General features: G+C 36.9%; 2 protein-coding genes and 1 pseudogene across 8 annotated transcripts; 1 reads left to right on the top strand and 2 right to left on the bottom strand.

The window, feature by feature from the left end:
* On the bottom strand, positions 1–5,891 carry LOC113281782 (protein FAR1-RELATED SEQUENCE 6-like). 7 transcript variants are annotated; one of them, XM_026530632.1, is made up of 9 exons: positions 5,698–5,891; positions 3,630–5,319; positions 3,114–3,491; positions 2,455–3,020; positions 2,084–2,362; positions 1,692–1,871; positions 1,362–1,546; positions 1,018–1,063; positions 1–927 (listed from the first exon to the last, which is right to left on the bottom strand). In XM_026530632.1, exons 2-4 carry the CDS (start codon positions 5,301–5,303, stop codon positions 2,928–2,930), a joined length of 2,145 nt encoding a protein of 714 aa, XP_026386417.1. In that variant the 5' UTR covers positions 5,304–5,319; positions 5,698–5,891; the 3' UTR covers positions 1–927; positions 1,018–1,063; positions 1,362–1,546; positions 1,692–1,871; positions 2,084–2,362; positions 2,455–2,927. The 7 variants fall into 7 exon arrangements, with proteins under 7 accessions (XP_026386417.1, XP_026386412.1, XP_026386413.1 ...); XM_026530627.1 differs by having other exon boundaries at positions 2,084–2,141; positions 2,227–2,362; positions 3,114–5,319; XM_026530628.1 differs by having other exon boundaries at positions 1–652; positions 751–927; positions 3,114–5,319.
* A 2,875-nt stretch (positions 5,892–8,766) lies between these two features.
* Positions 8,767–12,552, top strand: LOC113281784 (protein WVD2-like 4). The gene is made up of 7 exons (XM_026530633.1): positions 8,767–9,897; positions 10,138–10,233; positions 10,350–10,469; positions 11,563–11,661; positions 11,782–11,841; positions 11,930–12,024; positions 12,144–12,552. The coding sequence occupies exons 1-7, from the start codon at positions 8,926–8,928 to the stop codon at positions 12,244–12,246; spliced, it is 1,545 nt and encodes a 514-aa protein (XP_026386418.1). The 5' UTR covers positions 8,767–8,925; the 3' UTR covers positions 12,247–12,552.
* A 753-nt stretch (positions 12,553–13,305) lies between these two features.
* On the bottom strand, positions 13,306–15,247 carry LOC113277482 (annotated as a pseudogene).
* Between the last annotated feature and the right edge of the window lie 429 nt (positions 15,248–15,676).

Here is a 15,676-nt window from a genome sequence, read left to right on the forward strand (position 1 = left end):
TAATTTAGAATACGAGAACAATTTAGTATAAGGGCAGCGTGTTAATGCTTTAAAATCCAGCAAAATTATAAAAATAAAATGAAAATGATCATGATTGTCGATGATGCGAACTTTAGTTGGTAGAGTAGTTTCGACGAGTCATTTGCTTGCTTGCTCCTGATAGAACATCAAATCGAAATCTTTCAAGAACACCCCAAGGTTTCCACAGATCTTCATGAACTAGTACTTCAGAGCCACCGACGAAAATCCCTTTTCCATGGACATTGAATAATCACATGCCTTGTTTCGGTTGTTAGGTGCATTCCCACGAATGTCAGTTGGTACAGGGTACATACGGACAAAGATATATGGGCCACCCCTGTCTCAGTGTCCTAGTATATACAACTAGTACAATTCAGTCTTACACTCCATTTCTTCACGACTCAACTGACAAACAAAGAAGCTTGAGAGATTTTTAATACAACACATGCCTCCATGTGTTAAGAGACGTAGAATACCAAGTTATTTCTTGTTCTTTACATAGAAAATTATCAACTCAGTTGCGTTACTTGCTAAAAAAGGTTTCATGAATACAAAGAGGTATGTGCTGAATCCTATTTATCTGTGATGCTGCTTCGACGGATCAAATCCACCATGGAAAAGACTTCGATTCCTAGAATTCAGAGATTCAACATGAGTATTTCAACAGGAGAAACAACTAGTCATGACTCCAACATCTTACTATCTAAATTTTCAAGCCAAGAGTACTACCCCAATTTTGAAACCAAGTCCTTCGAATGGAGGAAGTACGCCTTACGACTCGTATGAACTCAAAGCCGTGACGCAGCAACTGAATCAAATTATGAGACGTTCACAAGCATCTTCGTCAACTTGTCCGAGCCAATTGAAATCTCCTTTCTTTTCTTTTGATCATCGTTTAGATCAAATCTACAAAGAAAATGCAAAGACACCGAAGAGAGTTAGTTCTTTGAGAAAATCCAACAGGGTAATGAACCGTAAGGGAAGTTCAGGAAATACCAAGAGTTTTGTGCCACGGTTATGGAAGAAGGTAAAGCTAATGTTCCTGAGAAGTAACAAGCAGATAGTCAATAAAAGTTGATTGGCTAGTTTGTATCAAATAATTTGTGTAAAATGAACAATATAAGTGTGTATGTTATATGTTTGATAGTAATGAGATGTAAAGCATAAAAGATAAATTTGGTAATCGAAATTAAGCAACTAGTTTCAGTCATGTAGAGTATCATTTTGATTCTGGTGTCTATGTACAAATCCTATGCTTGTATTGAAAAACTTCAAATAGTTTTGAGTTCACATACTTATAGCAGGAGTATTTGGAGGCAATGAAGGGAGAGAGGGAGAACCTGTAGATTGTGAAGCTGTTAGTTGACAAAGTTGCTGAAGCGAAGGCCATTTAGTACTTGATCTGGGAAGAGAGGAAGTCAGCAGTATGAATCTTGATCGACCTACCCTGAGCTCTTAGGGTCGGATGGAAGACAAACCTGTTCCTACCATAACACAAGTCTCACACTCTAAGCAAGCACAAATCCTGAATTTGCAGAACAGCAGAAACGTTATAATCTACTACACAAACTTAAGAGGTTAATGAAGTTAAGCAATCATCAGGGTCTAGCAATTAAACTTGGAAACATGATACATAACTTGAAAATATTACTGAATTTTCCTTTACTGACCGTGTTACAGGATGAATGGGAAAATACTATATGGCGGTTTCTTAATCTCATCAAATGTCTTCTGCATTCTATGACCTATCACGTCTATTTGCTTCAAGAGTGGTATCCAATCAACGCTGACTTTAACCTTCGTGCGGGTTCTCTTCTCATCCTTCCTCCATCTTCTCATGATGTACTAGTCTGAAAGAGAATGGATCTACCGGAATCATAATGACATATTTACACCCTAAATATATACTATAAGTCTCCAAAAACAACAACTGCACTTAATCTGCTTGTTAGTTTCATGGAATGGAAGCCCGATATTTACACTCTCAATCATAAAGTCTTCAGATATATATATATATATATATATATATATATATGTGATAATATTAAGTTGCATTATTCACCTTAACCAAGTCACAGTACATTTACTTCAAGGTTTGACGTAGTGTAAACTTCTTCATCCTGTTTTAAATGTTTTAATGTGTCAAACAATCTACCAGTGAAGAGAAACACCAAATGCCTTCAAGCTTTTTCTTTTGTACATTACATTATGATGCAGTTTCGTAATTTTCACCAATTCCTTCAGGTTTGTTTAGACTGCACATGATCATCAAAGTATAAATGCAGAATCTTGCTTCTTTGTATATGAGATATTCCAGCCCGAAAGCCTTCCTACACAACAGCTGGCAACAAACAACACTTCTCATTAATAACCCAATTAACCAATCATTGCTTACACTAAAAGGTTCCTTATCGAATAAGTAGAAAACAGTACCTGCTTATTGAACTATAAAAGTTTTGCAGGTGAGAAGCAAGTGTTGTATAACTTGTATCATATCATTACCCATTCAATGAACTTCCCCATCTACCATGATGAATTCAATGGGGAGTGGACAATGTGCAATAAGTAACAGAGATCTACAGATATATGTGATCCAGTGGAATTTATCCATTGAATCCAACAATGAAAAGAAAAGGAGGAGGTAGGTCATTACAATTAACAAAGGGACCCATGGGTCCATGAAGAAAGACATCTTTTCAACACATGTAGGTAACGACTTAGAAAAACTAATCAAGCATGATGTTAACATGAATGCTGAATATTTGCATTCCTACATACTTAGCGAAAGTACAGCATCAGTTCAAATTTGTTATATGATGTGTATTAACATAAGTTGGTATATTCTTACAGTGGTCCTAAGTACACACAAAAGAAAATGAGAGTCCACTAACCACTGATCCAGTGTCTCAATCAGGCTTTTGGTTACCAAGTCCTTGCAAATTAGAACTAGGCAAACTGAACATACTATAAACCCCATTCCAAGCTTGATGGTGATGGCCCTAGGGAAACGAAAAATTACGAAAATCAATACATAAGCCATTAATGTGTAAAAATCATAAGAAAGATTTCAAATCAAGCAATTCATGTATTACCTGAAAACGATTGTCGTATATAATAGGGATCGGGAGAGCTACATTTCCAGTCCCATTCGATCCATACAAGTAGTTTGGGGAGAGCATACTCTGACCCTCTTTTGGGATGCTCTTAACATTATTGCCTAAGATCCTTGGAATGGGCAGTTTTGGAGTTACCCGAATACTTTTATAGTCATGGTTTATTAGTTCTTCCTTTAGCTTATTCATCCAAGACATCACAATCACACACTTATCTTCAGAATCATTTGCCATTTCCTTTATCTCATTAAAGCTCTTTTCCATCTTATCACATCGTTGAGCTTCAGGAGTCGTATCCCAATCACTGTATTTTAGTTTTACCTTTGTGTGACATCTCTTCACATCTTTCCTCCATCTCTGCATGATGTATTTATTGGGAAATAAGTGGACCTTGTGACGAATAAAGACATAAATCGCATGTCTGCATAATATTCCCGTGAACTCAAACTTAGAACAACTGCACACAATTTCATTGTCATGTTCCTGGAATCTTACCTTGAAAGTTACACTTTTTTTCTTCTCGCCAATCATTATATCCTCAGATATTCGATACTCTAAACTCGTACCATCGACTTCAAAAGTTGCCAAGTCGCAGTACATTTTACCCGTTAATTCATTCTGGAACTCCTTAAATTTTGAAATTGTATAAACTGCTTGAGCTTGTTTCTCCATGTCATAGTGTGTTACACAGTTGACACTTGAAGAAAAACACTTAAAATCCTCATGAATTTCCTTTTCGACATTACTTCTCAATGCATCTTCATACCTTTTCACGAACTGTTTAAAGGAAGTCTTAGATTTGACGTGATCATCGAAGAATGAACGCATACTCTCGTTTCGATAAATAGGAGAAATTCCACCCCAAAAGTTCTCTTTCACAAAAACTGGCACCCAACGGCATCTCTCATTATATAACCCAGTTAAAAAATCATCATTATGTAACTTGTAATTCTCAATCATTATATTCCACTGTTCTTCAAACTCGGACTGAGACACTGAATCATACACAACACATTTCAGGGCTAACATAATGGATTCAGAATCACTGTATTCTTTCAGCTTTACAGGCAGAATTTTCATTATATGCAACAAGCACCAACGATGTTGAATATTAGGAAAGACATTTTCAATAGCTGTTTCCATAGCTCTGTCCAGAATAGTTATTATCCCACTTGGAGCACGCCCAGACATACATGCAAGCCAAGTTTGAAACAGCCATATAAATGTTTCGGTATCTTCACTTGAAACCAATGCACATCCAAACAAAATAGGTTGCCCGTGATGATTGACCCCCACAAATGGAGTAAAAGGGATGACATATCTATTCGCCAAATAGGTAGTGTCAAACTTGATAACATCACCAAATTCCTCATATGATGATCTACTCCTGGCATCTGCCCAAAACACATTCCGAAGCCTACCCTGCTTATCCAAATCAATTGCATAAAAAAAATTTGCATCCTGAGATTTCATTTTCATCAAATAATCTAGAATTAAGGTAGCATCCCCTTCCTCTAGTTGTAACTGGCTCGCTTTCTCGGAATAATTTCTACCATCTTTACCCAATAATATTGAGGTATTCTCACTTCCTCCAACTTCAACCAGTGAACTACTATTCTTATCTTTTTTGACACCAACTTTATCATTTAAATCAAGCTTCCTTTTTCCATGGGAGTTTAATACCCGCTTACATCGGAAAAAACAAACTTTATCTGGACTCAACTCATGGTTGTGTACAAGCCTGACACTACTAACTCTCCACCTTCCATCAAGACTAATACATGCACTAAGAAGAGCCTTGCAGTTCGTTTTAATACTTTGAGGCGGTCTCAAACCCTTACTTGCTGAATTACTTCTTGATGTTCCTGATCGAGCACATGCAAGAGTTACATATCTCAAAACCCCATCATCATCCTTTGTAGACGATCTCTTTTTCACAGGGAATCCTAATTGCTTAGCATAGTTTTTATAATACTCGAGCACTTCATCAGCAGTACCAAAAAGCATCCCAACTTTCGGTTCCTCCAGTTCTTTATTCCCCACATTGTCTATTTCAGCCTCTTTATTCTTCTTCGTTGAGTCATTCTCATCAATTATAGCTTCATTTCCATCATTTTCTTGACTAACAACAATCTCCAAACTTGGATTGCCACTCGAAGTCTCTTCCATTTCCTATCAAGCGCGCCTGCACAATTAGCAACTTTAACAATTAGGATTAGTTAATGGAAATGTAGTTCTAGCAGGAAAATAATTTGTTAAATGTATAATGCAGAATGGGAACCGCCGTGAAGCCCCAATGTAACTGTGTCCTGACACTCAAAACTTATGAACTTAAAATCTTATAACCTAAATATGGTCAGTTCCATACTTAACTGCCAAGACCAACAGAATCACACCACAACTGGAACTGATATGGGTGAATAGTGATACATAAGAGAAACTACACAAGACCTTACTACCATATTACTTTCGATTTCAACAATTTTAAGTAAATTTCAGAAGTTTGAAGAACTTTCAGATCCTAAAGTTAGAAATTAGGTTTTAAGAGAAAGAGATTACTTACTGAGGAGGGGAGGAGCGAGCTTGTTGAAATTGAAATCGGTCCGACTCGGATTCCTTATGTGGAAAATTCTTCTTCTTCTACGTTGAGATTTTGAGTGAGAAACCTAGGGAGGGAGGGAGAGGGAAGAAGAACGACGACCTAATGCTAGGGTGACCTTTGTTCCGGACAAGGTCTGTAGACCACACTAGATTTTGTGTCCGTGCGAACTTGGTTCACCAATTCAATCTACGATTACAAATACAATACATAAATGCCTCTTTCTTTGAACTATATTTGGTAAAGCTCGGTTTCGCCTCGCCCCAATTCTCATTTGATTTGGTAAAGCTCGACTTCGCCTCGCCCCAGTCCCGATATAATTTGGTAAAGCTCGTAAACATGAGACCCATGATTGCAAGGAAATATTTTTTCTACGATACCTGGGCAAGGAAATCTTCAAGAGCAGGACCAACTATCACTATCAAGGAAACCTATAGTTTTTTCCATATGAAATACATTACGAATATGCATCACCTAAAATTCATGGGAAAAACTACATAAATCAATTTTCATGAAAATTAGAGAAATTTTACAAATGAATTGCCTATAACTTGATATTAATTTTGACAATATTTGAATTCATTCCAAAGTCTTCACCAGTCTCCACTGCAACTTCTTGGCAGCCAAAATAATAGCTTCTTTCATTTTCACGGATTTAATAAACTGTGCAGTAGAAGTCGTTTGTCATAGAAATTTACCCATTTTTCTTTTCCAACACAACTATTCGCCCTTCTGCCTAATTATCCCCTGGGTAAATCATTAGCTCATATTCAAACACCATAACACTTTATTAGGTTCACAAAAATAAAGAATTAGATTCACGAACTTAATGAAAAAAAAGGCTGCATAAGTTTTTATATCCTCTTATGTTGGCGAATTAAACTCTTTAGGTTCGTGAACCTAATGAACAAAGCTTTTCAGGAGAAATAAACTTCTTCAATAGGCGCGAACTCAAGTTCTTCTCTAACATTTAAAACTTTTTTCATTAGTTTGTAGTTTCGAATTATGCCAAGTAAGAGCTTCAAATCAAAATTTCACTCAACTTAGCCAATGATTGCTAGTCTGTGACGAGTTCTTCCTTTGCAAATCATTCATTACTAAAGTCATTGACTTTGTTACGATAGATAAATAGATAGATAAAAGGGAAAATAGTCTAAATTCTAAAAAATAAATCAATCTTTGTTACTAACCTTTAATGAAGTTAGTCAAATGATTTTTATGTATGATCTTCAATTTTCAAGGGTAACTTGATAAATCCTAAAACTCTAGTACCTAACCTAATCTCATTTGAAGCTGGCGTTTTTTTTTTTTTTTTGCGAGAAAAAGATTATGATTTTGTTAAAAGAAAAAATGAAATAAAAATACAACAAATATATAAAAGTACCCCCCATACAGTTAAAAATCAGTTACATCTTCCTGTCAATTATAGTTTCTAGTGGGTTATGAGTTGACTGAACTGAATAAATCTGAACCAGTTTGAGGTGGATGTCCGTAAGAATATGGTGCTCTTGACTTAATCAATGGCTAATGTTGCTTCTCTTCCTTTTTTCCTTGCCATTACCCTTTGATTCCTTTCATTCCAAATTACCCAAATGATGAAAAAGATTATCAGAGGCCATATCTTCCTCCCTCTGTTTCTCCCCCTTCTTAGTTTCCATGCTAGCATTTGTTGTTCCATATCTTTGGTTTGTACCCATTTTTGATTGAAATCGTTAAGGAAATATTTCCAGATCTCTGTAGCATATGAGCAGTGCAAGAATAGGTGATCAATTGTTTCCTCCTTTGTTAAGCAGAAGCTGCATCCTGGGTTTGAGATTTCACACCCCCTTTTGATTAGGTTGTCTGTTGTTGCAATTTCCTTTTGTAACACCATCCACATAAATAGCTGAACTTTGGGAGGCACATGCTTAATCTAGATGCTTTTGTAAGAAACTTGTGATACCTGAATCGTCTGTGATGCTGGATCTTGAGAACTTAGGGCTTCATAGCAATCTTTGGCAGAGAATTTGTCTCCAAACTTGTAGGTAAGATCATCTGGGTTGTTGCTCAAAGATGGAGGGGACCCAATGTGCACTATCAAGTTCACAATATCCTGCATTTCCTCCATATTTGCATTTCTATTGAATTGCACATTCCATCTTCCATTTTGTATCATTTTTTGTATGTAGCCATCCTTATGTGTAGCCTTTTTGTAAGCAGCATGAATATATCAACTAAAATATGATATAAGACTTGACATATCAATACCTGTGAGTTTAGTCGAGCATTCACTCTAACACTATTAATTTAGGGGAAGGATCCGTAAAAATTATTATTCTTACGTACATTTTCGTGATTTTTGGCACCAATTTTTTTATAACACACAAATGGCAATGACTTTGAAGCTAACCTTTTGGTGATGTTTTGCTCTTACAAAGCTCTACATTCTACTAAAAATAACATAATCCAAAACGTATAATTTCACCCTCCATCTCTCTGAAAATCAGTCTTTGAAAATTAATGTCCGAAATTAAAATTAGTAAGTAGTGAGATTTGGTATCTCAAAAATGCACTAATTTTTTATAGCAATGTAGAGCTTTGTAAGACGAACACATCACCGAAAAATTAACTTCAAATTCATTATTATTTAGGTTTAATAAAATAAATAGTGCCGAAATTAAATGAATAACCACGTTAACGATCTTCCAACATTAAATCATTGAAAATTTCTTGAATTTTTACTCAACCTGGTGTTTTTGGAATAACTTTTAATGTTATTTTGACCCGATATGGGACGTCATTAGTGATTTTATTTAAATATTTCAAGTAATTATAGATTCTCCATACATGCACTCATAGGATCTTAAAAAGATTGAAACTAGTAATTTTTGTTTTGGAAATATTTAAACTCCATAAAGTAAGGATTAGCATGACAATGCACATCTTTATCATTTCAAAATCTGTTTCCACGTAAGCAAAATCCTAGGAAAACTAGCCGTTACAAGAAGAGCCGTTAGAGCGTCATTAAGCCATAACGTTCGCCTTCTTCCCGTTCATTGCGTCCCTTCTTTCTCCCCCTCGCTATTCTGTAGAGAACTCAAAATCCCCCCAAAATATTCTCTCGCTCACTCAGAAAACCCTAAATTTGATTTTTAATACTTCAATTAATCCCCGTTTTGAATCAATTTCCGGGATCAAAAAATCTGGAAAAAGATGTCGACTCCTGTGAAATCCCTAAAACCATCACGATCTGAGAATTCAAATCCGAATCAGTGTGCTCTAACTAGTCCGTTGCAGAAGAAATCTCCATCGATCTGTAATAAGTCTGAGAAACCGAAGAAATTTGGTTCGAAGAGTTTATTGAATGTTTCTCCACGAAACAAGATCCAGGAAAGAAAATTTGTAGTTGCAAAGAAAAACCCTAAAAAGACATCAGCGTCAACCTCAGAAGTTACCTGTAAATGTAAAAATAAGAAGAAGATGGATGATAATCTGAAGAAATGTCCTTGTATTGCTTATCAAACACTTAGGGCTTCTCAAGAGGATTTTTTCAGGAATCGGAGTCTTTCGGTACAGGAATCGGTTGATGTACATGAATCCGAAGAATCAAAGAGAGTTGCTGAGATCGAAGAAGAGCAGGAGAAGAAATTGAATGAGTTTCTTAGCGGAGAAGATGAAATTGAAGAAGAAGTTAAAACCCTAGAAACCCTTGAAAGTAATGAGGATTCATTAAATTCACCAATTATTCAACAATCTGAAGATTTGGAAGGAGAGAATGAAATGGGAAGTTCAAAAACAAAGAGAAGAAGAGCAAGAGTACTTGAAGAAGCACGAAGCAGTGTACCGGATTTGGGGTCTGGAAAGGTACAGCACTTGGTTAAGGCTTTTGAGAGTCTACGGTTTATCCCCAAGAGATCAACGCAGAAGGAAGGAGGAGAAGAAGGAGAAGGTAAAGAGAAGGAAGAAGAAGAGGATGTTAAGAAGGGAATGAAATGGGCATTACCTGGTATTCACCAACCAAAAATACTTTCAGAGAAGAAATTTTCTGCAGAATCTTTCTGCCCAGCTGAGAAGTTCTCCTTCAAATTGGGCACGTTTGATATTGGATCGGGTGTGTCTTCTTCTTATGATAGCAGTCAAGGAAGCAAAAATTCAACTGGAGGTGGCAGAAGGAGTCGGAGAAATGTAAGTGTTCTTACTGTCAATTGTGATTTATATTGGGACTTATGCTGAGTGTGATATTATTATTCAACTGTAATTGGTTTTATGCCGAGTGATATTAGTACTTCAAATGGGATTCATATTTGGTTTTATGCTGAATGATATTGATACTTCAATTGTGATTCATAATGGGTTTTATGCTGAATGTGATATTAGCATTTGAGTGTTTAACTATAGCTGTGATTTGTTTCCGCCTACTTGCAGAGTTCTGACTCTTCTGGAGCATCTGGTGTAAGGAGATGGAAGAAAAAACAACAACTTAAAGTCACTAGTCAAAAGCCATTCAAGCTTAGAACTGAGGTATAAATCAATATAATGATCTTTGATTGTTAACTACTAGGGATTAATTTTTTGTTTTGATGCCCAGTCTTTGTTTCAAAGGAATACAGGTTACTAATGGGTAATTGTCCTTTCAGCAACGAGGGAAACATAAAGAAGAGGTATTCGTAAAGAAAGTACAGGAAATGTTTACGGAAGAGGAGAAGCAACGTATACCCATTGCGCAAGGCCTTCCATGGACAACAGATGAACCAGAGGTATGCCAAAGCGAGTTCGTAGGCCTCTTAGTGATCTTAAATACAATGATATAAAAGTAGATTTTGTATGGAAAATCGTTCACTACATGGTATCTTTAGTTTGCACAGTTGGGTATGGTATGAATGTTAGAGATGGGAATAGAAAATTCGCCACAGTAAATGGGAAATTTGAATTTCACAATAGCCTAGTACCTCATTCATCCGATTGTTATTGTTATTGTTATTTGTCTCAGAAGATGGATATATAAAACTGACTTTAGTAAATACTATGTTCAATTAGAGATGTCTAAAGTTTGCATTAGTGAACGGGTATTTCGCTGAGCGCTTACTGTAGCCTGGAACTTCCATTATCCAACTGGGTTATTGTTATTTGGCTCAGGAGATGGACATATTAAACTCGCACTAGTAAATGGGCTTACATATTAAGCGAGTTCTTAGGCTTCGTAATGATTTTAAATACAATGATTAGAACTAGATTTTGTATGGAAAATCGTCCACTACATAATATTCTTTAGTTTACTCAGTTGGGTAAGGTATGAATGTTAGAGATGGGAATGGAAAATTTGCAATAGTAAATGGGAAATTTCGCAATAGTCTGGGACCTCAATTATCCGATTATCCTTGTTATCGTTATTTGTCTCAGAAGATGGATGCTCACTCTAGTAAACGGACTTACTATGTTCAATTAGAGATGGACACCTAAAAGTTTGCATTGGTGAACGGGTATTTTGGTGAGCGCTTACTGTAGTCTGGAACTTCGATTATCCAATTGTTATTGTTATTTGGCTCAGGAGATGAACATATTAAACTCACACTTAGTAAATGGGCTTACTTGCCTGGGGTATACATGGTAATCTGGAACTCTATATAGATTCAACGGCTACAGTATTTGGCTCAGTAGAAATATGAATGATAAAGATGGACATATGAAATTTACACTATTAAATGGCGCAATTTGCTTAGGTGTATAATATAAACTAGGACTTTGCTACTGTATTTGGCTCAGGAAGAACCATTGTGATACATTCTAAATTCAAATTGGAAGGTAAGCATATAATTTTGTGAATGCTGAATGTAGTTTCTGTGTTTTCAGCATTTGATAAAGCCACCAGTAAAAGACATCACGAGGCCCATTGACTTGAAACTTCACAGTGATGTTCGAGCAGTTGAGCGTGCTGATTTTGATACTCAGGTAAGCTGCCAATTTCTTATCTGAAGCTATATGATTTTGGCTAACTTTACTCACCAACGGTTTCGTGCTTTTAATAAATCCTTGTGATTATAAGTACTAATTTTCATGTGACATTTTCAGGTTGCGGAGAAGTTAAGCTTACTTGAACAGTATAGAATGGAAAAGGATAGGCAGCAAAAGGTAAACGTCAGAAACTTTGAACTATATATCTCTGTGTCTTGAATGCCGTGTAGTAATACTTTCAATCTTCTTGGTTTCTGCTTTTTAGTTGGAAGAAGAGGAAGAAGTCAAGAGGTTGAGGAAGGACCTAGTTCCAAGAGCTCAACCAATGCCATACTTTGACCGCCCTTTTATTCCTAAAAGGTAGTCTTGAATTATGGTATCCATCTTTATATAATTTCTTTTGTTGTTGAGTTTGGAGGAACCCAACTCACTTTTCGACTTGTATTTGTAATCTGTTTTGCGTTTTTCCTGTTTTTCAGATCAGTGAAGCATCCAACAGTTCCAAAAGAACCAAAATTTCATATTCCTCATCACAAGAGGATCAAGTGCATGTCCTGGAGTGACGTGAGCAGCATATGCTGAGTTGGGAGACATGAGATGAGAAGAAGAAGAAGAAAGAGATGAATGATTGGTGATGTAAAACATTACTTGACCTTGAAAAGAAAAAGACAGAATTTTTTCACCATTGATCGATCGATCATCTGTTCTCCATTTTTTGAACTTTTTACCAGTACATTTAAAGATCATTCTGTGACAGTTTCTTTTATTTTTTTTGTTTGTGTATGTCAAGCAAAAGCAATAGCTTTAATTGCAATGTTTCTTGAGAAATCTTTGACTGCATAGGTGTTGATTTTCACTTGTGCCGTATATAATAAAAATCTTGTTTGATAAATAACTCTGGTCTGACAGATATTTACCTTGCTTTTTTGTAACTACACAAAATCATTGCTTCAAAGAACAACAACACATGAATGCAAAACTGGATGACATGTTTGGAAGAGGATTTGTGAAGCTGGTTAGATGCACATACGTTTTTACAACATAGATGGTGAAGTAACTTCAACTTGATCTGATTTTCGTTGTGCTTGTATCAGTGGAGGCTTTCCATTGCTCGACTGTAGGGGGACTAACCTCTGGCTTGCTCGAGTAGAGCAGGAATCAATTTGTAAGGGAGAATTTGGTATGACACCTTTCTCTGCTTCTCAAGTAGAAATATTTTCTCTGAAAGAAAAATAGGGATGCACTTTGGCTCTGAGTGTGTTGTAGGAGGCCTTTCCAGAAAAATATAGAGATGGCGTTTATCCCATATAATTGTCGTGCAAATTTATACTTGAGAAGACTAATCGTATTGGGTTACGAGGTCTACTAGACCTGTTATCCGACGTTCTTATCTATCTATGGTGTCCTACCATGAAACTGTTCTCAAGAAAACAAGCAAACCGAGTATCAAGTCATTGAACCATTGTAACCATATTTTCATAAAGGCAAACAAGGCCACCAGAGAATAGACTAGTTGAGCCTAATGGTGAGGGTCATATACTCCCGTAAGACAATCGTAGCATCCGTTAAAAATTCTATCCAAAGGGTTTGAATGGGAAGGATCTTGCCAAATTTAAAATCATTTAGTCTTTTCGACCTGACAATACTCATTATATACACAATCTAACTGAAAGACAATGACAGCTATGATTCTGATCTTCAAGATAATACATTACCATTGCTTCACTGCCTGAGTGAGGCAAGAGCAGAACTCTAGCCAACTATACAAGCTTTCAAATCAACACTGCCATGTAAACAGGCACCAAGTCAATGCAGAATTCAGAAGAAATGCGCAAGAGGTCAATTGCTCCCAAAGACGGTGTTTATTACTTCAAGTTCTTGCAGCCCAAAACCTTCATTCCTCCGAGATCAAGGGATGCAAGAGATTTCTCAGCTGATTTCGGAACAATGCATTTTCTATATCCCAATTTGGAAACAGCATTCACCCTCTTCTCCATTCTTGAGACCCCGCGAAGTTCACCACCAAGGCCAATCTCTCCAATGAATGCAACATCATTGGGAATAGGGGACTCCAGGAAACTGCTGCATATTGCAGCTGCTATTGCAAGATCACCAGCAGTGTCAGTCAATTTGACTCCACTAACTACATTTACAAAAATGGCATTGTCTTGAAGCTTTAGACCTGCTTGCTTCATCAGAACACGAGTGATCATGTTAAATCTGCTCTGCGGGATTCCAGTAACACTCCCTGAAACTGGCATGCCAGGAGTGCATAACGCCTGAATCTCAATCAGAAAAGTTCGAGATCCATCAACAATTACAGCAATAGCAAGTCCAGCTAAAACATCGAAATCCAACTGCTGCTCACTTAAGAATATCTCACTAGGGTTTGAGACAGCTTGCAGACCAGACTGTGACATTTCAAACACTCCAAGCTCATCTGTGGACCCAAACCGGTTCTTGACTGATCGAAGGAACCTATGAGACGAGTACACGAGTACCTCTCCCCCTCCATATACAAAACAACATCCACAATGTGCTCTAAGACACGAGGTCCTGCTATCTCACCAGTTTTGGTCACATGCCCAATCAAAAATACAGGCACATCAGTGCTTTTTGCGTACCTCAACAGAGTAGAAGTGCATTCATTTACCTGCATGATACCTCCTGCACTTCCAGACACTCCCTTCAAATACATTGTCTGAATAGAATCAATAATAAGTGCCCGAGGAGAAAGCAATTCTTCCGTTCCGATTCCCATTCCCATACGATCCGCTCTATTACCAATTTGCTCAACACTCTCTTCACCAGAGATATACAAAACTGGAGCTGGGCCACCAGAATCACCCCCTTGAGCCACCATTGCAGCAATTTGCAACAACAATGTACTTTTTCCCACACCAGGATCACCACCAACTAAAACCAAACAACCTGGGACAAGACCACCTCCAAGCACCCTATATACTTCAGCACCAAAAACTCCAGATAATGGGATTCTCCAAGTTAACTGATTCACCCCCTTATTCACATCAGTCAACCTCTGCGGTCCTAACTCGTCTGTTTTACGCGGTACTATCCATGATTTCCTTGATTTATCCTCAACAAATTCAGTCTGTGACACTGACATCTGAGTCATTGTACCCATAGCTTCACAGGATTTACAACTTCCCCACCATTGTGATGATGAATTTCCACAACTGGAACAAACCCATATCATTCTACTCTTCCCCTTTGACTTCTTTATAACAAAATCTTGTGATTTTGACCTGAACCTAGAATTTCCACTCCCAACTGGTTTTAGTTTCTCCCCTTCTTCTTCATTGTTTTTGGTTTGACAAACAATTGAATGGATACTAGTTCTTCTTGGTTGCTTGTTGTGAGAATGATTTTTTGATGAGAAGAAGAAATTGGGGTTATTATTAGGAATGAATTTTGTTTTTGTGAGATTGAGATGGTGTTCTCTATGGTGATGCAGATTTTGAAAAGATGGGATATCTGAGATCTCCATTTTGATGAAGAGAATTGGAATCTATCTGGTTCTATACTTCTATTTACTTTCTAGGGTTTTCCTGGGGGTTTTACGACGCTTTCATTCCCGCAATATTTCATTTTATAAAATGAGCGGTGGAGTGGAAAATGCTTAAGCTAAAGAAAGAGAATTTTTATAAATTACACGCGTTTTTTTATATCCATTAAATTAATGTCCCCGTTTTCTTCAAACTTTTTAAAATGCCCTTGCCGTTTACTTTCACCCTTTAGACCAGCATAATGGAATCAATGATCGTTTATCTAGTCAAAAACTGGGTCAAATTACCATAAACCTCCACATTAAACTTAATCGAGCAAGAGCATGTAAATCTTATATTCCCCTCTTCCATCACTTCTCTCCAACAGCCGCGTTCTTCTTATCTTCTTTATCTCCTTTTCTGTAATGAAATCAATACTCCTATTACTGCTCTGTTTAATTAGGGTTTTTGAACTAAACAGAGACAATTTCGATAGAGATTCGGGT

Source organism: Papaver somniferum, chromosome 5 (assembly GCF_003573695.1).
Source record: "Papaver somniferum cultivar HN1 chromosome 5, ASM357369v1, whole genome shotgun sequence".
Taxonomy (NCBI): Eukaryota; Viridiplantae; Streptophyta; class Magnoliopsida; order Ranunculales; family Papaveraceae; genus Papaver; species Papaver somniferum.

Bases quoted from the DNA above. Each gene is read 5' to 3' on its own strand.
- LOC113281782 (XM_026530629.1), bottom strand. From the start codon at position 5,303: ATGGAAGAGACTTCGAGTGGCAATCCAAGTTTGGAGATTGTTGTTAGT. The intron at 3,021-3,113 runs GTAATACATGAA...TCGTTTCCCTAG, and splicing joins TATACGACAATCGTTTTCAG to GGCCATCACCATCAAGCTTG.
- LOC113281784 (XM_026530633.1), top strand. From the start codon at position 8,926: ATGTCGACTCCTGTGAAATCCCTAAAACCATCACGATCTGAGAATTCA. The intron at 11,662-11,781 runs GTAAGCTGCCAA...TGACATTTTCAG, and splicing joins GTGCTGATTTTGATACTCAG to GTTGCGGAGAAGTTAAGCTT. The intron at 11,842-11,929 runs GTAAACGTCAGA...TCTGCTTTTTAG, and splicing joins AAAAGGATAGGCAGCAAAAG to TTGGAAGAAGAGGAAGAAGT.